We start from the raw sequence: 19,822 nt of genomic DNA on the forward strand, positions 1-19,822 counted from the left end.
TGTATTCCAGGATGGTACTGTCAAGAAGTATACATGGCTGTTTTTGTATACATGTTTGAAAGTGACTTACCTTTGAAGCACAACACATTTAAACCTTGTACATTTGCATAAGAAATATGATTTTGAAAATATTTATTTTCAAACTTCAGCTTCATATCAGTTTTCATTACAGTGCAAGCAGAGATTTGAACAGCATTGAAGATCATCTAAATTATACATGTATGAATTCTTTTCAGTCATATATATGCCATGGATGACCTGGAAGTATAAAAATCAGTAATAAATATACATAATACTCTTATTCAAAGTTATTGTGATTCATGAATCCTGTATTGAAGTAGACCTCTATTTAAGTAAACCCTACATTATATGGCTCATTGGATGTTTTTTTTCTTCAAACAAAACATCCCATTATGCTAAAATATTATGTCTATGTTACAACCTTCATTTAAGTGTCATGGGAACTGTAGTGCTACATTTTAAGCAATTAACACATATGGGACCTATCTACATTACACATGTAGAAATACATGTAATACAAATACATTTCTACAATAAATTGACTAATGAGAGTTTCTAGTGAACAATCAAAAGACTTTGAAAGTGGGGGTCCAAGCTAATAATTTTCTCATTGCAAAAATTTTCCACATTACTTCCAAAATTTCCCAACAAAAGAGGTGGGTCCTACCTTTGGAACACCCCAAATCAATATACAATTAAAAAAAAAAAAAGGCATAAAAATATTGTATACTGAACCTCAAATACCTACACAATCTATTATCATACTTCATTTGAACAGAGCTTCCTGTTATGTATGACTTGTCTGGTAACTTGTATCATTGGTAGGGAAACGTGACGGCTGCATCCAAAATTTTCTGGAAAATATCAAAACATATCTCCTTTTAATATGGAAAGAGATACTGAAAATCAACATGGATAGACTTTTATCATACTGTAATGACTATGGTATAATTGTACATGTTCTTGACAACATACTGTGCAAAAGAAATCTGATGACTGATAAAACTAGTTCCTTATCCATAGTTACTGATATACAATGTAAGTCAACAGCTTGTATTTATGGATCTATTAAAAAAGTAAAAAAAATTGCACGACAAACTTCTTAAAAAACTGAAAATTGTGTCATATACAAGGTCATACAAATGTATATGTTAATGTTTAGATTAATTTCCAAATCATATGATTCATGTAGTTTACTTCAAGTTATGTATGAAATGTTCTCATATGACTTACATGTACAATACATTGGAACATTAAATATTGCTTTTGATTGCTCTTGGTCAACTGTTCAGCAATACTTGTTTCACTGGAGTTTCCTTGACCTTGTACATGAATTTATTTTTGTTCTCAAAAATGAAATATGGGGTACTGTATACACAAATAACAGATTCTTGTAAGGTTTTGTTTGTTACCCTCATCATGTTCAAAAAGTTTGTATCATAGACTGTTTCATTTAAATGAAAATCAACAGTCATTGACTCAACAACAACTCTTCATGTCTTTATGAAAATGTTGTATGGACTATGGAACATGTATATAGTACACATGTAAGGCTTAAGAAAGTTTCTTGTGTACCATATCTCCTGTAATTTGTACTGCACACATTTACTTAAACTACAACACATGATTTAGACAAATTATAATTAACAAATACATGGTATATGATAAACACTTAAGTTATTTATCATAATTCTTCATTATTGTAACTGTGTTCGAGCTAAATAAAATATTTGTATTTTCATCATGGCGGCACTGTAAACAATAATGAATGCATATCATTAATGTTCGTTCGTTTTGCTAATCAATTTTTTTATATATAAAAATATAAAAACAAGAAAATATAGCAAACACTTGAAATAAAAACAAACTGTCGTGTCCGAAATGAAAAAATATACTCAAATAAAACAATAATTTAGCCACATATATGCTGAAGTTCATAAGCAAGCTGCTGATAAAAAAACACAATGGAGAAAATTTTAAATAGTTTGGTGTTTTTTGTAGAAGGTTTGGAATTATCTCAAACTACGATTTTCAGGTTCATTTGTATTCACCTTAATGTGTCACTTACTTTTTGGTGGAATATATGTCCATATGTGAGTACATGAAACTCAAATTCAGACGACCCCACCCCCCAATGTGACAGCATGGTTTTTCACAAAATACCGTTCGGAAGTCTGATTTTAGTTCAAAAGACATGTAAAAGTCGAAGAATTTTGAACTCATGTTTACATGGGCTGTTTTCACAAAATATGCCGGAAATAACATGAGAATCGTAAAATTTTGGCCAGTCGACGGTTGGACTGACCCGTAAGATTTAAAACGATTTTTTTCTTTAATTTACTTTTAAATCGTTGTTTATGAAACAAACAGCAAAAATGGTTGCCATAAATTAATCAAGAATATAAAGTTTTAGGCAAAATCTTGTTTCCAGTGCATAAATTTAGCGAACAGAAATTTGGTTTATCCGAAATTGATTTTAAAATATGTTTTAAGATGAATTTGGATTTTCCTGTCAACATGTAAACAATTTCTTTAGGTTATCATATCACAGTCTTGGTCGCGGTTAGCTCTCTTTAATGGCACAGCCGAATCACAGAAAACAACTGGCCAAATACTTGACGGAGAAGAAGGAATCGCCTTCTGGGAGGAATGCAAGGTACATGTATGATTAAAATTGGAAATATGTGCTCTAAAAGTAAAAATTAAAATTGGAAATACCCATGTCTGGTCATTGTCCTTAGATCACATTCTTTTGATTTCCGTTAGAATCTAGGTTTCATCGATTACTCTTTCTGACAGAGCTAAGTAACAAAATGTATATGCCTTATCTTTTACATGTTTTGGATTTGACACGAATTTTTCCATAGATAAAAGGAAAAAAATAAAATACAATATAGTTTCAAATTTGTTTTTTTTCTACAAGGGACTTATATACTTTTTGATATGAGACAGATGCAACTTGTAAGAGTATTACAGTAGTTGTACACTAGACCAACAGAATATGTAAGACTTCCTATAACATTCCCTGTGGGTCTGTGTTAAAAGTTCAAACACACTTCCTAACTGCAAATATTATTTCTGAAATACATTACTTCCAACAGAACAATTTTGAGCCATTAATATTTTAGAGCATCCACACTGTACATACATAGGTCATCAATGGTGATCTGTTTCTATGAATTAATAATTTTTCATACTTTAAATCAACTATATGTAACACCACATTTCTATTCTATTATATTCTGTATTACAAACAAACCACGAATATATACAAGTGTTATATATACTGCAATTGAAGTCGCCTACATGTACACGTGAGACAGCAAAATTCTGGGTATTTACATGTATTTACCCTTATATGATATGGTTGTAATGAACATTTGCTATACATGTGTAGCTACTGTTTCTGTAGTTTATCCTATTGACTAAAATTAATAGCAAGGACAAAGGGAGCTCAACAGTAACTTGTGTTAATGAGAAAATAACATTATTGAGATGGTTCCCAGATAGAGTTTGGCAGGCAGCAGAAACAGCTTTAACAGGGAAGTTCTGCTGCAAGAAAATAAGAAATTGACACTTATTAGCACGAAGAAAACTGATTAGCATTCAGTAGTTGGGGTGGAAATTTTGAAAAGGAACCATTTTCAAGATTTTTTAAAGATCTTTACGATCTGAAGGGGCCTCTTGTTAAAAAACCATATATATATGTCTCAGTTTTCTTTTAGATGAAGGGGCTGTTTCCAGCCAGAAATGGCTAATGGCCCATTGTCCCTTGCCTTTCCAACCACTGGCATTAATTACATGTGTATTTTCATCAGCTTGATGTGGATTTGTTTTTGTCACACATGTAGTTACAAGTATGTAAAATATTCCCGCCATCCATAGAGAACTTTATATATCCAGAATTTGCACATATGAATCAGACCTGCTAAAACTTACAAGGATAAAGCTGGATCTGCTCCAAAATTTGAAAATGAGAATTCAAAAATTTTGGCCTCATGCGGCTTGCTTTTATAGACAATGCAGATTTTTAATTTACCCCTCACAATGAAAATTACAAGTATTTCCTTTTCAAACTTTTTGCTTACATTATTGGAACCAATATTTCACAAATTAATTATAAATATTCTTTCAACAGGTCACCTGCTACAAAGAAAGTATTTGTCCATACAGCACCAAGGAAAATGAAGGCTTGTATTTATAAGTGAGTCATAGTCACACCTATGCATGTTAAAAAATGACTGTACTGCATGTAAACCCATTAAAGTATTCAATCAATTACTATAGCTTATAAAGCTACCCCATATTATTAAGGCTATTGATAAGTTACAATTTATATGAGGCACATAAAATATTTTGAAAGTACTTTAATTTGTGGATACCAATTTTCGTGGATTAGGGAAGAAACACAAGTTCATGGATTCTTGAATTTGTGGTTTTGATATACACATCAATGGAAATATCCTTTTCATTGGGAACCAAATTTATCCATTCCACAGTACTGTTTATCTTTGAAACAGGAAATGAACCCAAGTGGATTTTAAAATTACTTAGTTCTTTAAAAAAATAATTTCCTTAATAAACTACTGTATAATGATTATCCTAACCTTTTCAACATGATTTCTATCAGTATTAATTGCACAATGCAAAATCTAAATATTGTATTTTCCTGTAGTATACCCAATGAAATAATCCTGAAGATATTTGGATACTTGACTATGGGTGATCTGTTAACAGTTGCCCAGGTTTGTCATCAGTGGCATCAGTTGTCATCAGACAAGTAAGTTAAAGTCTTCTTTATTTATAAGTACATGCACATGAACAGTAAAAACCTTCCAAGATTAAAGCATTGAAAATTATTTTATCTGAATTTTTTTAACTTGTATAAATTTGGCCAGGTGTGCTCACAAAAAACATGTAAATAAAAATCCAAAGTTTGTGAGTGAATTGGCTGGGTTTATAAAGAGATGAATTTTAATGGAACTTGTATTTGATTCCTAATCTTATTTACCATGATTCAATGATTCCCTGCCATTATTATTGGTCAAGTGTGTGTAAACAGTAACATTTTCAAGAAGCTTATAAAAATATTCAATCCTGTTACTGACTAAACAACATGGTGTCCAGAATATACATGTAAGATGTTGTCTATTGAAGGCTAAATTACAAATGAAGTCAGGAATTTTTATTTGTGTCTTTGATGGAATTATAGAACTATATACCAGTACTCTGTCAGAACTAATTTACTCCTCATATTGATGTGGTAGAATTTAAAACATGACTAACCAAACACTATCCTTACATGACTTAGACATGATTATTTGGTTACTACCAAGTATTGACTGTTTAGCAGCCTATCTTTAATAATTGCAGATTTGTGTTAGGACAATGGTCAGTTGTAGGGTATTGAATGATTATCATAATTCTTGAGGCAAATTCATATCAAGGAGTAATCAAGGGAACCAAGGTTGTAGCGGTAATCAAAAGAATGTAATCCAGGGACAAAGACCAGACATGGAAAACAGACATGCACAACAAAGAACATAAAGTAACTAAAATCATACATACAAAGTAACAAAAGTAAATGAGCAACTCAGACTCCACTAAAAACTGGGAGCATGGACCAGGTGCACCGTTAGGGTAAGCGTCCTCTGCTTTTCTAGAAACACCCGCAGAGTTGCTCATAAAAAGTCAAGTCAAGAAGATACAATATTGTAAAATGAAAGTTCAAACATGAACATTATCATTTTTTATATCGACCCTGGAGGAAGTAGGGAGGGCATAAGATGAGCATGCATTATAAAGAATTAACAATATAAGTTCATTAAAAGAATGTTGATGTCTATGATATTGTTCCACAATATTTATACCTCAAAGTTCAGGCCGGGATTGATTTGGTGATGAGATTTTAATCCTTTAGTAATAAGGGAAACAAAAAGGGCTTGAAACAATTGTTTTCTTGATGTCCAGATAATAACTTGATTATTATTGAGTTGATCTCTTTGAAAATGTACCCCCAAGTAGTCATACAACCAAAAGAAAGCTTGGATTGATTTGGTGGGTGTTTAAGACCAAGGGGCAAAAAATGGGACCAGAAACAAGCATATTAGGTAATGTCATTTTATGATAATACCACTTTATGTATAAATTTATTTCAGTTAAAGGCTATGTCTTTTCTTGATCTTATTTTGATATTTCTGTATTTGGAATTATATGATTTTAAGCTACATGTAATCTTGAAATGAAAGTTATTTAGTAGATTTAAAGAATATATGTTCATAGGCGGTAAATTAAAAGAACTACTCTGCCAGTTATTTCTGTTTGTACATGTCTATGCAGTTATTTATTTTCCCTGTGGATCTTATTTGCAGCTTGTTGTGGAAACCATTGTTACAAAGAAGTGTTCCAACTCAATTACAAAACGAACAGCCAGCTGATCTCAAAATGGCAAATCTGAAATCAAGCTTCATGCAGAGGTGTTCATTATATTCATATTTTTTTTTATATTTGGAATTATACTGCAAGCACTGTGATCAAAATCTGTGAGAAAGATCACAGTAATGCTTTAAGAAATTGTCAACTTGAAATACAAAGCCAATCTTAAATAATGTTAAAAACCAGTTAAAGTAATTTAGGTCCTCACATGGATCATAGTGTTAATCTAAAATTAATTTATTTCTTACCATGGTGTATGTACATGTACATTATCTGTTTCCTGTGTATCACTTTTTGTCCATGTATTTGGACTTTGATGTTTGTGAATTGTCTCTCTGTAGTTTTGTTTTGTAAATATCATAAATGAAAAAAATGATGAGCCATATTAGTGATTAAAACAATGATAATAAAAAGGTCATCCAGTCATTATTTAACTAAAAATATTTAAGCAAGTTAGAGAGACTAAATTTAAAAAGCTAGCTAACCATTATTGCTTTGTCAATACTTTCTGATCCTTAAAAGAATTCAGAAGGAAAGTTTTATCTTTTATACATGTGCTTCAAATTTGATTTATAAGTATATTGAAAAAAATGGAATAAGATACTGGTAGCACTTACAAACAAGATTTTAACATTATACCTATATTGTTTAGATGTATTGAGATGAGAAATAAAAGAATTCTTAGGTTTCTGAAGAAAAAGAATCCATACACTGGTATAATTCATTGTAAAGATGTGGAAACTGCTTTGAAGTAAGTATAAGATACAAAAATGTATGTGCATATATTCTAAATATAGTATTATATGGAAATTATTGTGTTGTTTTTATTTTTGCAAAAAATGCAGCAGGGTCTTTATTTCAAAACATAAAAAATCTGAGTTTCTAATGGATGGTTCAAGGTTTTCCTAGTATCACAGATGTTCAAATTCATTTTGGTATAAAATGACAATAACAAATACAAGCACTAACTGCTGAATTTATGATATGAACTACAACAAGATCTTAATTGTACAGAAATACCATAAAATCTCCTCATGTTTAGGTGCTTTTAAGATCTGTACTGATATAACTATGCATTGAGAACAGGGTAGATAACCCTATGTATTTTATCTATTAAGGTGATTTTAAATATTTCTTACATTTATACCAGTTTTATTTTAATTAATCTTTTTTTTTCCCACCAAATCTGATCCTGCTCATTGAATTTCAAGGAATTTTTTTATAAATAACTTAAAAAGACGGACTATATGTAGATGTTCAGTGAAGGAAATAATCTAGCAATAGGATTTTCATGTTAGAAATCCAGCGTGTATTTAAGTGTACCAGTGAACCTGCTGACAGTATTTTAAAAATATTTTTCTGCTTTACCATTAGATATTGGTAATCCACATTTTTTCTAGGTATGCTGGTATATCCTGGCAGATTGTTCTGACAGACACTGATAGTAACAAACATCGTTTACAACATCATGATGTCACATTTCATTTGTTGACGGTGTCAGTTCGATGGTACTCACTTACCATGATTCCTGTTAGCAGTGTAAAGAGTGTATCTATTTATTCTTGCAATCCACTATTCTTCGATAGCAGCTCTGGGAAGGTTATTGCTAATGGGTAAATTGCTTTTAAAATATAGATTCATACAGTAAAGGTCTACAAGTTCAAAAACCAAAACTTTCTGTTTCTGTCTTAGATATTGTTACACGTATATCAGAATGTACTGATAGTTGTTATCTATATATTGGCATTGGTATATTTGCCATAAAAGTTATCCTTTTAACTTCATTGTGAGTGGAAGGCAGAAAAATCTCCAGACACAGAAGGGTAATATTTCAAGCTCTCTAATGAAGCTTTGTCTGGTTTAAGAACATTTTTCTTACCCAAGTATATCTGAGAATTCCTGGTCTTGCATTTTCTAGCACTGTTTGATTCTTTTTCTCACTTTTAAAGTTAATTTTTTAAGTACATCAATTCAAAAAGCACTTCAGAGGACACTTACCCTACCAGTGCATCTGGTCCATGCTCTCAGTTTTTAGTGGAGTCCATGTTGCTCATTTGCTTTTGTTACTTTGTATGTTTGATTTTAGTTACTTTATGTTCTTTGTTGTGTATGTCTGTTTTCCATATCTGGTCTTTGTCCCTGGATTACATTCTTTTGATTACCGTTGTAACCTTGGTTCCCTTGATTACTCTTTGTATTGAAAAGATGTTATAAAATGTTTTATATGATACTTGATGTCATTACTGTGGAGTGTTTTATCTCACCTGTGGATGAGATAAGCAAATATCAGATTGCTAAAATGGGAATACCCTTGTCTCAAAAATCAGAATAATTATTAAAAAAATGATCTTTTTGTCTATTAGGAATCCATTGATGATTTTTTCTATGTTGAATACTAGTATGTCACATTATTATTGAAGTCAGCATATACACATGATTTTTATCAGAATTTCACATGAATTTTCATCATCAGAATAATGTTTAATGAATTGCATATGTAAATCACATGAATTTCACATTAGCATATAGTGGTGGTAATTAGGAGTTTTAATTTTAACAAATCAACTTAATTGCCTCATGGCTTCTGACACACAAATAGAAACAAACAAGAGAGGAAAACATAATTGTGCATGAAAATATGAAAATAAAATGCATCAATTACCATGTACAATATAGGCCCCCTTTCCTCAGTTTAATCCTTTCGTTATGCAATTATTGTAACTGCAAAAAACAAAATGTTTTAAATGGAAGTTCCTTCTTTTATATGTTAACTTTTCACAGGCCCTATAAAAGATCATTGCTGTATACAATGGAGACCAAGCTAAGTTCTGTTGTAGATAAATCAAAACCAGTGGGTGCTGATGATCATCTAAAGGTCTACTCTTTGGACGACCTTATCATTAGTGTTTGGAAGGTAATTGTCATGATTAAGACATTTTATTCTCATACAGGGATATCACTGGCAGGTCCAGAAATGGGTTTTGGGAGCTGAAACTCAATCTCCTGTACAGAGGGTATATACCCAAAACCTTTACGACTCTGTCACACTAAGTGCTAAATCTATCTTCTTTATTCATATAAATACAGTTCTATTTAATCACCTTCATTGTTATGTAATGAGTAGTACTCATGCCTTGAAATGTACTGTATAACAGAGCCTAAAAGTTGGCAGACTGATATGTAGTCTATCTGGAAGGAGTTATAGGTCTTCTGAGGAGTTGGATGGGGAATCCATACTCTCTTGTTGAAAGGTTTAGTCAGTGCTGTGCAAATTTTGTTAAAAAATGGAAATGTTTTAGCCTGGATCCCCTTTTTAAAAATTCTTGGATCATAACTTTATTTTAGCGCACCTGGCGGAAGGCCACGTTAGCTTTTGCCATCACTTGGCGTCCATCGTTGTTGTATAGGGGTCAGACATATATCTCCAAAATCATTAGGTAAGCCAATTCTTATATTTGAATAAAGTGTTCTTTATAATGAAATGTATCTGTGTTAAAATTTTCATTTTAATCAGTTAAGCCATGTTGGAGTAATTACCCTTTTTCAACGTTTGTTGTTATTTTTTAAGTTATTTCTTATAAAAAATCTCCTCTGACACAACTTGACCAGTTGGAACCAAATTTGGTATGAATGTTCCTTAGAGTATTTTTCATAGAACCTATTTTTGATCCGTGGAAGACCATAGCCGCTGTTACTTAAAATAAAACAAAGGGGTTAGTTAGAATTTTTTCTCGTATATCTCCACAACCATTAGGTTTAGCCAAATTCTGATGGAAATAAATGTGTTCAGCATGATAAGATCTATCTTTGGTCAAATTTTTGTTTTAATCTGGTGAGCCATGTTGGAGTTATTGCCCTTTTTCGACATTATTTGGCTATTTTTAATGTTATTTCATTCAAAAATATTCTCCTGACCAATCGGAACCAAACTTGGTATAAATGTTTCTTGGGGTATTCTGCATAGAACTGATGTAGGGATTCTTGATCCATCATTACAACCATGGCCATTGTCACTAAAAATAGAACAGAAGGGGTCAGTCAGAAGTCAGAACCATTAGGTTTAGCCAAATTCTTCCAGTTGCTGAAATGATCCTTATTATAAGGCCAACAAAATTCTTCAGGGATCAAAGTTGTCAATCTTGAAAACTATGATAGAAAGAATGAAACTTTTTATTGCTGAAATGATCCTTATGATAAGGTGTACAAAAGTTTGTGGGGATCAAAGTCTTTGGACAACTCCTTTTTAAAGTTATTGCCCTTGAAAGGCAAACAATTATGTTTAAAACAGTTTTTATCGAACCGTCAAGGACGGGACGTATTATGGTATACTTTGTCCATCCATCTATCCGTGGTCCACACTTCGGACAGTAACTCAAAAATGCTTTCACCAAATTCAATGAAACTTTGGTGAATTGTTCATATCTATTGATATAAGTTCACCTTTTGATTTTAATAAATTGAAGATTTTGCATTTCTGTGTTATGAATTTTTATACTTAAAAAATGGGAGATTTTCAAGTTTTCGCACAATTACTCAAAAACACTTTCTCTAACTTTTATGGAACTTTGGTGAATTGTTCATATCTATTGAAGTAAGCTCCCTTCTGCTTTGTATAAATGTCAAATTTTAGGTTTCTGTGTTATGAAGTTTTACTCTTTAAAAAACTTTATTCGTTGAAAAATCGTTTAAAACATACCATTTTTTATGATGATCGACTAATAAATATAAAAGGTACTTGCTAACCTTGTCAGGAAAGTGTGTTTTAAACAAGATAGAAATGTATGGGTAAAATCAAGACAGCAAACTTAGTTTAAATTGAGGTAGCCTTGATAGTGCCAAATTTTTTATGCATTTTTTATTTTTTTTTTTGAGGGGGGATATTCACAGTATTTCTAGTTGATCATAATTTATTAAAAGCATAAGGACAAGTTGAAAGGACAACAGGCATATCTTGTGCTTAAATTGCAGCTTTTTATTGGCAAATATCTTGAAAACTAAAAACTTTCGTTGATGAAATGATCCTTATGATAAGTCCTGCCAATCTTGAGTCAAAATTGTTAGATAACTCCTTGTTGGAGTCATTGCCCTTGAAAGGCAAAAATTTAACCAGGTGAGCAATTCAGGCTCCTGGGAGCCTCTTGTTTTTTGTACACAGACATTCTTTATCAATCATATATATTATTAAAGTCAATACTGCCCAAACTATATAACAGCCAATATTTAGGTTACTGTCCATTTTTAGGACCAAACCAGTTAAAAAAATAGCCAAAATGAAAATAACCAGATAATATTGATATTGATCTAATAGTAAAAGATAATCATTGAAAATCATCTTTTTAAGAATATTGATAAAAAGAATTGTTTTTGGTATTAACTTGACTTTTCAACTGTGTTTCAATGTAAAGGAGTTAAGTCTATTACTGTAGTTTTTTAAATTATGCAAACAGCATAACAAAATGTTTTTAATAGAACCTGTACTGTAATATTTATTTGAGGGATGACTGTTGAATTTTTTTCATACAACCTCAACCTTGTGGTGCCGACTGTATACTGTAAACGTATTAATTTTTGTGGTTGCTAATTTTTGCAGATTCTGTCATTACTGAATATATTTGCAGGTATCGATTTTCATGATTTAAAAAAAAATTATTAGTATCTTATAGAGTTTGAAATCAATGTCTTGGGTACTGTATTTTGTGATTTTCTGTCCACCATGAAAAAATAAGTACACCACGAAATTAGTACGTTGTTTTTTGCAAGTTCTTTAGTCAAGTATCTAATCGCTAACAGTCTTACACTGACACTGTCAACAGAACCCCTGTAAGGGATGAGACCCTCTGTTGTTGGGAAATGAAGGTTGTTTATTATCTGTATTAATTTTTTTCCAGGAAGGTGGAGAATTAGCCTTTATTACATCATCCTTCAGTTTGCCTGGTCTGGTAAAGAAATGCATTATGGGAACTACTGCAGAGTAGGTTTCTGTTTCATCATTTCAAAATTTGCAACTTTGCAAATGTGTTTGAAAATTGACATTGATATAATGTTTTAATTTGACAAGGATTTGTAATATTGATAATTATAAAGGAGAACAGGAATAGAATATTTGTTCATTTGACACAGGAAATATCAAAATCAGTTCCCAAAATGAAAGTGTTCTCTTAATAAATTTGAAAATTTTATAATTCACTTGTTAAATATACATATGTCTTCATATTTCTGTTTATGCATGTGTTTCAGTCAAACTGAAGATGAAAGTTAAGTAAAATTAGAAATTCAAATTACTGAAAACAGTTATGGAAAAAAATGCATGTGATATGTACTAGGATTTGGATATCATTACTTCAAAATATGATCATAGGAAATTATTACATGAGACAATTTTATTTAGAAAACAGAGTGAATGTGTTGAACTCTTTGTTCAAAAACAGCCTTCCATATCATTACAACTTCTGGCAAAATATGTGGTTGTTCAAAGCTTGCTATAAATTTGGATTGAAAAGCTATCCCATATTAAACAACTCACTATTCATACAAAGTTGAACTACATACATGTAGAAGCAGTATTTGGTGACATCGACTCGACTATGACTTTCTTTGGTGTATGGTAGGTTTTGGATATCATTTTTACTTCAAAATATGCTAGCAGGAAAGTAAAGAAGTTAAGTTGAAATTTTCACAAAGTGGGTGAAACATGTGTTAGTGAACCTACCCCTTTCAATAAGTTTTTTATTATATACTCCCATTGTGCACCTCCTATTTTAAATTTTTATCTGAATCAGTTTGGGGGTTTCACATAGCAAAACATGGACTTTTGTCCTTTATACAGATGGGGACATATGGGGACATGGGGAATTCATCTCTTACTTCACTACTCCTACACCATTGTATGAATTTTAATGAAACTTTCACAAAATCATTATTACACATTCTCATTGTGTACCTTTTATTTTGTATTTTGATCCAAATCTATTTGGAGGTCAAAAGGTTCATGTTATCAAATGGGGAGTTGGGGTATCAAGGCATTGCTCACAGTTTAGTATTGTGTATTGTCTATTTTAGATTTTGATCTGAAGTTGTTTTTTTTAGGTTTCACATCAGCAAACGTGAATTTTATTACTCTCTGATGTGGGGTACCCATCTCTTATCAGTTACTCATTCTACACAACTGAATGGAATTTAATGAAACTTTCACAGAATCTATATCTCATATTTCAAATGTGCACTTTGATTCAGTCAGTTTAGGGACTTTAATTGAATATGTGGACATTGGGGTACCCATCTTATCTGTTACTCCTCCTACGCAACTGAATGGACTTTAATGAAACATTCACATAATCTTTATTTAAGTTTGACTACGTTAAATCTATTTGGCAGTCAAAAGGTGCATGTTGTCAATGAAGGAGTGGAGAGTATTAATTTAGTGAGCATTTCTCACAGTGTTTCTAGTTTTTAAATTAATATGAATATTGCCTGTTTACTCTGATGTTGTCAAGTTGCACCTTTAAAGTGGCCATGTAATACCATGTCAGTTTAGCAAATCTTAAGTATTAATGATGAAATTGTTTTTTCATTGGGTATCTCTTTGTGAGGTATTTCACAGTATCTCAATAATGTTGCATTATTTATTAGGGTTTATCAGCCACCAGAAGTTCAAATTCCTCTAAGTTTATCAGAATCTTCGTATGGTAAGTATTTTTACTATTACCCTCCAATTTAGCACCATGATTTTCCTTATTCATCATCCTGTTTCACTTTTAATTGTTTTTAAAATTTGACATAGAGCAATTTTGGGGCTTCTTAAACTTTTTTGAAATGTGATTGAAACATGAAAATTTGAAAAATGATAACAGCTACTACACAATACATTAAGTTTTACAAAATTGAGTTTTTGAAGAATAATTAAAGTTCACTGGGATCGATTTTATTTTAAGCATGGTATCTTTGAAGTCTTGATTTTTGTTGTAGAAAAATTTATGCAAAAGTGATACATGTACTTGAAAAAAAAAATTTATCAGTATGCATACAAAGAGACATTTTGTCCCTCTGAAAACCATGAGTATAAATGTATGCATCTTTGAAATTATACCATCAGGTTCAAAATGATGATATTAGTACATTCTGTTTTCCTAGTTTCATAACTGTCAGTCAGTAGTTTTGTTTTATAGGTGTTTTTGGGTACAGCTGTACTGTTCAACTGAGAACAATGAAACAAGAAGTATGGGATTATCAGTTTACAAATGTTGAATGTCCAAACTGCAATATCAGTATGTACAATTGAAAAATTTGGTAACAAATACTGTAATTTTGTTACTATTTCAACATTAAAAACATGATGTTGGTTAATTAGGTTTTGTAATATTTTGTGCTGTTACATTCTGTTGGAAAGTGTAGTAGATGTAATGTGACGTTTTCGCAGGTAACGTTACTAACGAACGTTATTACTGGTTTTCCCTATCAACTGTATAACGATTCCTGTCTACTGGTACGATTTTACTTGCGCCATAATAAATAATCACTACCAATGTGTGTTTGACTCTATATGCATTACATTTAATGCCTAAAAACATTATGTGTGTGTGTTTGCAGCATAAATTAAACATGTAATGTTTTATTATTTAAGTACATTTTGTATTATGTCTGCTTATTATGTAGAAAGCAATTATGCCCATTTTGACTTACTGAAAGAGAGTGATCGACAGATATTACAGAAAGAAATTGTTTTTCCATGGAAAACAGATGCATTTAAAGGAAAAGTTAAGGTAAAGCATGTATTGGAGCTGATAACCTCAGAATTTCACCAAAATATTTCAAATAATGGTACTAGCACCAAATTTTGAAGATTCTAGGTTACAAAACTTCATATATTTGTTACATTTTGAGCCTCAAGCTATTTCTCTGTTCTCAAATCAAACGGCATGAACCCTGTTGTTTCCAACACAGCGTTTGCACAATTATTGAAAAGTTAAATTTACAAAAATGTAGTGGTATCATAAATTCAAGCGTAACAATTTTATATTAACAACTGAGCTACAATGAAGGATATGGAGTGAGGCAAACTGTTAAATAAACTTCCTGAATAGCAATATACTAAGGTTTTACTGTCAAAACAGATTTTACCAGTCATGCTTAAAAGTTATGTTCCTGTGATGAAAAACATTGTAACTTTAATCAGTCATATACATGTGTATGGAATAAATTAATGAAAAATTGTCCTAATTAATTTGCCTTTCAAAATAAACTTTCAAGATGACCACTGATTCAGAAGTACTTTTTTATTGTTTTAATAGGGTGTTTGCTGTTTAGATATGATTTTAGTCAACAATGATGGGAAAGTTGTATGGTTTTGTTGGTTAGTTGATTTATTTTAGAATCATAAAATTGAGCCACTAACAAAGTTTCAACCCCATGTACATTTATAGAGCTCTTTGGTTGTTGAAGAGATTTTGCTTATCATATCATGACCAAAATTTTGTTTTGTGACTGTGACTTCATCAATTGTGATTTCCTTGTTGAATATTGATACTAAAATTAAATTAAAAGGAATGGCTGTTATATTCTATTGGTCTATTTGACATAACCTCAATGCCCATGGTGCACACTTAAAAATAACCTGCTAATGGCACCATGTGATTCAGTGTTTCTTCATAGACTAAAAAAATTAACAGTCATTTCTTAAACAACTTGTTAATTTGCCTATCTGAACATTTGTGTTGAATTTTCTATATACATTAAATATAGGTAAAATTTGATGTAAACATGAATATATTTTACACTTTATTTTACAAGGGAGGAAAACAAAATGAATTTTTCTGTCTAGTGATAACATTAGAGTTTGACTTATCATTTTTCTTTGTTTCTTTTATATTGTTCCAAATTTGTATTCATCTGTATTTAGCAATTGTTCTGTTTCTATTTTAGCTCTGCTGTTAGTATTAAAAAAGATGGAAGCAGAGCAAAACTGACTTACGGAAGTAAGTGCAGTAAAATTTGTTATACACACAAATACAACTGTCAGACTGTATTACCTAACTCAACAAATGGGTGGTTTATTGGAATCACCCTGTCTGTCTGTCTGTCCATCTGACTTTGGTCACAATTATCTTGGCTCCCAATGGATGGATTTCGATGTATGGCTTTATATTGACTGGGTATATATTTAAAGCATTTTGGGATGCTGTCCAATATCAACTTCTTTTTTTTCTTTGAAATCCACTGTTTTATAAATGGATATTGTTTTATTTACTTGGTTACTAAAGTTAAGTAATTTTTTTCACAAAACTGTTAGTACATAATTTAGGTTTTTCACACAATAAATGGTGTTGTTTGACCAGTATGACCAGTAATGATAATAATTTATGATGTTATAGATTCTAGTATACACAGCAAAATATGCCAAGAATATAATATATAATATAAGAAGATTATATGTGGCTCAATTCATGATTAAATGATTGACTTGCTCAAATTTGATGCCTAAATGTATATGAAAAGCATACGATTTTGGCAATGAAACATTATAAAGAACCACATGTAAATATTATATCACTTTCCAAGAAATTCCAACATTTGTAAATTCATATGATTTGTGGCACTTATGCTTGTGTTTGGCAGATTAACATTCCCCATCTTAACTTTGTTATTTAAGACATTCTGAAAAATGCTTGTGTCTAAAATGCTAAATGTTTAACAAAAGAACTAACAATTTTGTTAATGAATAGCGACTTTTTTTCCATATTTCTCTATTATATTCTTTTATTGCACAAAAACATTTAATTATTTTCTAATACTTAGTCTATTTGTTGTATGGAATCTTTATCCAGTCTTTATACTCTATGTAGCAAATGTCAAAAAATGAAACTATCATTTGATTATAAATGATAAACAGAAAAATAATTTGTACTTTAACAGTGGACTTTGATTACTGTCGAGAGATGTCAGGGTGTATAGAGTATAACAATCAAAAAGGAAAAGTCTACATACAGATTGATCAGGTTTGTATATTTAAGCTCAGTGTATTATACATAATAGTAAGTTTAGGTCTGAACAATTAAAGTTAAGTTGTTCACTTTATAAGTGAAGGGTAATAACAAAATTAAGAAACTGATAAAATCTAGGCAGTAGTCAAAAGAAAGTGTATAATAAAATGCAATATTAGAGCAAAAACCGGAAAGTTAGAAAACCACTGTAATGGTCCTGGCATGGTACAGGCATTTCAAAATGAAAGGTGGCCAGTTGAACCATGTTTCAGACCTTAACTAATTACAAGGTAAAGCACATGAAATGATGTCTCCCATAATGTTTCAGTCCCAATGAAAGGGCTCTTTCTTTTATGAACTATAGCACCAAATGTAAAATAAAGCTTTGAAAGCATTATTTATTGATTTATCTCACTGATTGTGGATGTTTGGACAATGGTAACCATTCTACAGTCTTCATTATAACCTTCCATAGGAGAGTATAATCATGGTTTATACTAAAGACAAGTGGTGTTTATGAACAGGTTAACATTACTTTTCTAAAGAGTGCAAATGCATTACAAAAAGATATATTAATCAAAGCCTTTAACTTAGTAGTTATAAAACTGGGATGTAATTGATTTACACAGCATTTAGTAACCTGAACAGAGAACCACTATTTTTGGTAGGGAACTTAGTTAAAATAATTGATTTAGGCTTGTCCCTTAAAGGGCCTCAATTTTTATATGGATTTCCTTCTAATTTTGATGAATTGTAAGTATAACTATAAAGCTAGAATGGGAACCACTTTTTTTTGGAAGGGGGACTTTGTTCAAGTCAGTTGATTTAGGCTTGGTTAGCACCTCCATTTTTAACCTGTCATATAATTTGGTGAATGGTTAGTTGTGATAAAAGTTTGGATTGAATTGATTTGCACAGACATCAGCCAAGAAGGACCACTTTTTAGGGTATTATAGGGACTAAACTTTTCTAAAGAGTGCAAATGTGGCTATGTAGGGTGTTGTGTGCATGCTCACTGAGGTTCTTTAATATTCATAATATTTTGACTGTTTCTAATGACATTTTTCCATACAAGATTGAAGAACATCTTTTTTCCTTTGTAGATTGAATTTTTCTTCTTATGTTACAGGATGAGGAAAGGAGCTATATTACCCAGATTTCATTGGAAGTTAATATGGACACATTAGCAGGAAAAGACTTATACCAGTGATAATAATGGTTTACAGTTATCTGCAAGATCCTTATCTATGAAGCAATAAAATTAAATTGTCATTATCATTTTTAGATAGGCCACCTAGTAACACAATTCATTAATGTTGATATGATCAAGAAATGATAATTTTTATTACTATCATTATGTCTTAAACTAATAGAAATTTCTTGCAAAGAAGAAATATTTTCAAATGTTTATTTTCTTTTTCTACCTGAAGTGGGGTTTTAACTAGCTTTATGAGGCCTTATCAATCCCCCTTGAATGCAAGGCAAAAAAATAGGGCATTTATGAAACATTAAGTGATAACATGCCACATATTGGGAAAAAAGGGGGATGGCATAGCTTAACTCCAAAATTTGCTAAAAATTGAACATAACCTGTATTCTACATTACTAAACAACTGTGCAAATTTCATCAACCTGTTCTGGAATTATCCTCTGGAAACCATTGGGGGATGGGCGGACACTCAACTTTTCAGAAGGTATCACACAATACCTCACCACTTTGGAGCAGTATAATAAAAAATAATATTAAACAACTAACACACAATGAATAAATGTATTCAGTTCCCTCAAATGGAATATATATCTTAACATATACAGAACAAAGGAAGTGCATTTGTAAAATTGTAGTTTTTTGTTGTTTTTTTTTTAAGTGGGATTCTGCTACATTTATTCAGAATTTATTCTTCAAAAGCTAAGTGGCCTCTCTGAAAGAAAATATACATTCTCACATGTATGACTTTACAATTTCAATATAAAAAGATGTATTGAGAATTTGTTTTATGAAGTTCTTTCGTCACTTTCACAAAAAAGTTGTAAAGCATTTTATTTGGTTGTAAAGGAAACTTAAATAAAAAATAACTTTGTTATTGTAACTGATGCTCAAATGTACACTACCGTTAACTATTGTAGGCTTGTAGGTAAGGTACTAAATATTATATTCCATGCAAAGAAAGTTTTGTGATTGTCACTTAATGTTATTGAATATACATATGTTATGCATTTTTGTAAAAAAATGATGTCATACTATTTTTGTTTTCATTCTCATATTTATTTCCTTTCACTTTCCTAAAGGATTAAATGCAAATAAAACTAAACAACCATGAATAAATTTAATGTAGAACACAGACTTTACTTTAATCGGGGGCATGATCTTTGTGCGCAGGTAAGGTAAG

At 31.0% G+C, this 19,822-nt stretch overlaps 1 protein-coding gene and 1 long non-coding RNA gene across 3 annotated transcripts; one reads left to right on the plus strand and one right to left on the minus strand.

The window, feature by feature from the left end:
• Positions 1 to 102: 102 nt before the first annotated feature.
• Positions 103 to 2,216, minus strand: LOC148617439 (uncharacterized). Its single transcript, XR_015922491.1, has 3 exons — positions 2,090 to 2,216; positions 770 to 875; positions 103 to 258 (listed from the first exon to the last, which is right to left on the minus strand). It is a non-coding gene; the product is annotated as an uncharacterized LOC148617439 (long non-coding RNA).
• A 10-nt stretch (positions 2,217 to 2,226) lies between these two features.
• On the plus strand, positions 2,227 to 19,676 carry LOC148617440 (F-box only protein 15-like). Of its 2 annotated transcripts, XM_088585047.1 has the most exons (16): positions 2,227 to 2,328; positions 2,558 to 2,677; positions 4,160 to 4,225; positions 4,697 to 4,801; positions 6,393 to 6,497; positions 7,109 to 7,207; positions 7,857 to 8,069; positions 9,238 to 9,370; positions 12,345 to 12,427; positions 14,086 to 14,141; positions 14,622 to 14,720; positions 15,109 to 15,215; positions 15,744 to 15,805; positions 16,375 to 16,427; positions 17,365 to 17,447; positions 18,562 to 19,676. In XM_088585047.1, the coding sequence occupies exons 2-16, from the start codon at positions 2,598 to 2,600 to the stop codon at positions 18,640 to 18,642; spliced, it is 1,425 nt and encodes a 474-aa protein (XP_088441173.1). In that variant the 5' UTR covers positions 2,227 to 2,328; positions 2,558 to 2,597; the 3' UTR covers positions 18,643 to 19,676. The 2 variants fall into 2 exon arrangements, with proteins under 2 accessions (XP_088441173.1, XP_088441174.1); XM_088585048.1 differs by lacking the exons at positions 2,227 to 2,328; positions 14,622 to 14,720 and having other exon boundaries at positions 2,429 to 2,677.
• Positions 19,677 to 19,822: the final 146 nt, after the last annotated feature.

The sequence above is a fragment of the Perna viridis genome, chromosome 5, assembly GCF_037379345.1.
Source record: "Perna viridis isolate PV_CMFRI_1.1 ecotype Kerala chromosome 5, ASM3737934v1, whole genome shotgun sequence".
Lineage (NCBI taxonomy): Eukaryota > Metazoa > Mollusca > Bivalvia > Mytilida > Mytilidae > Perna > Perna viridis.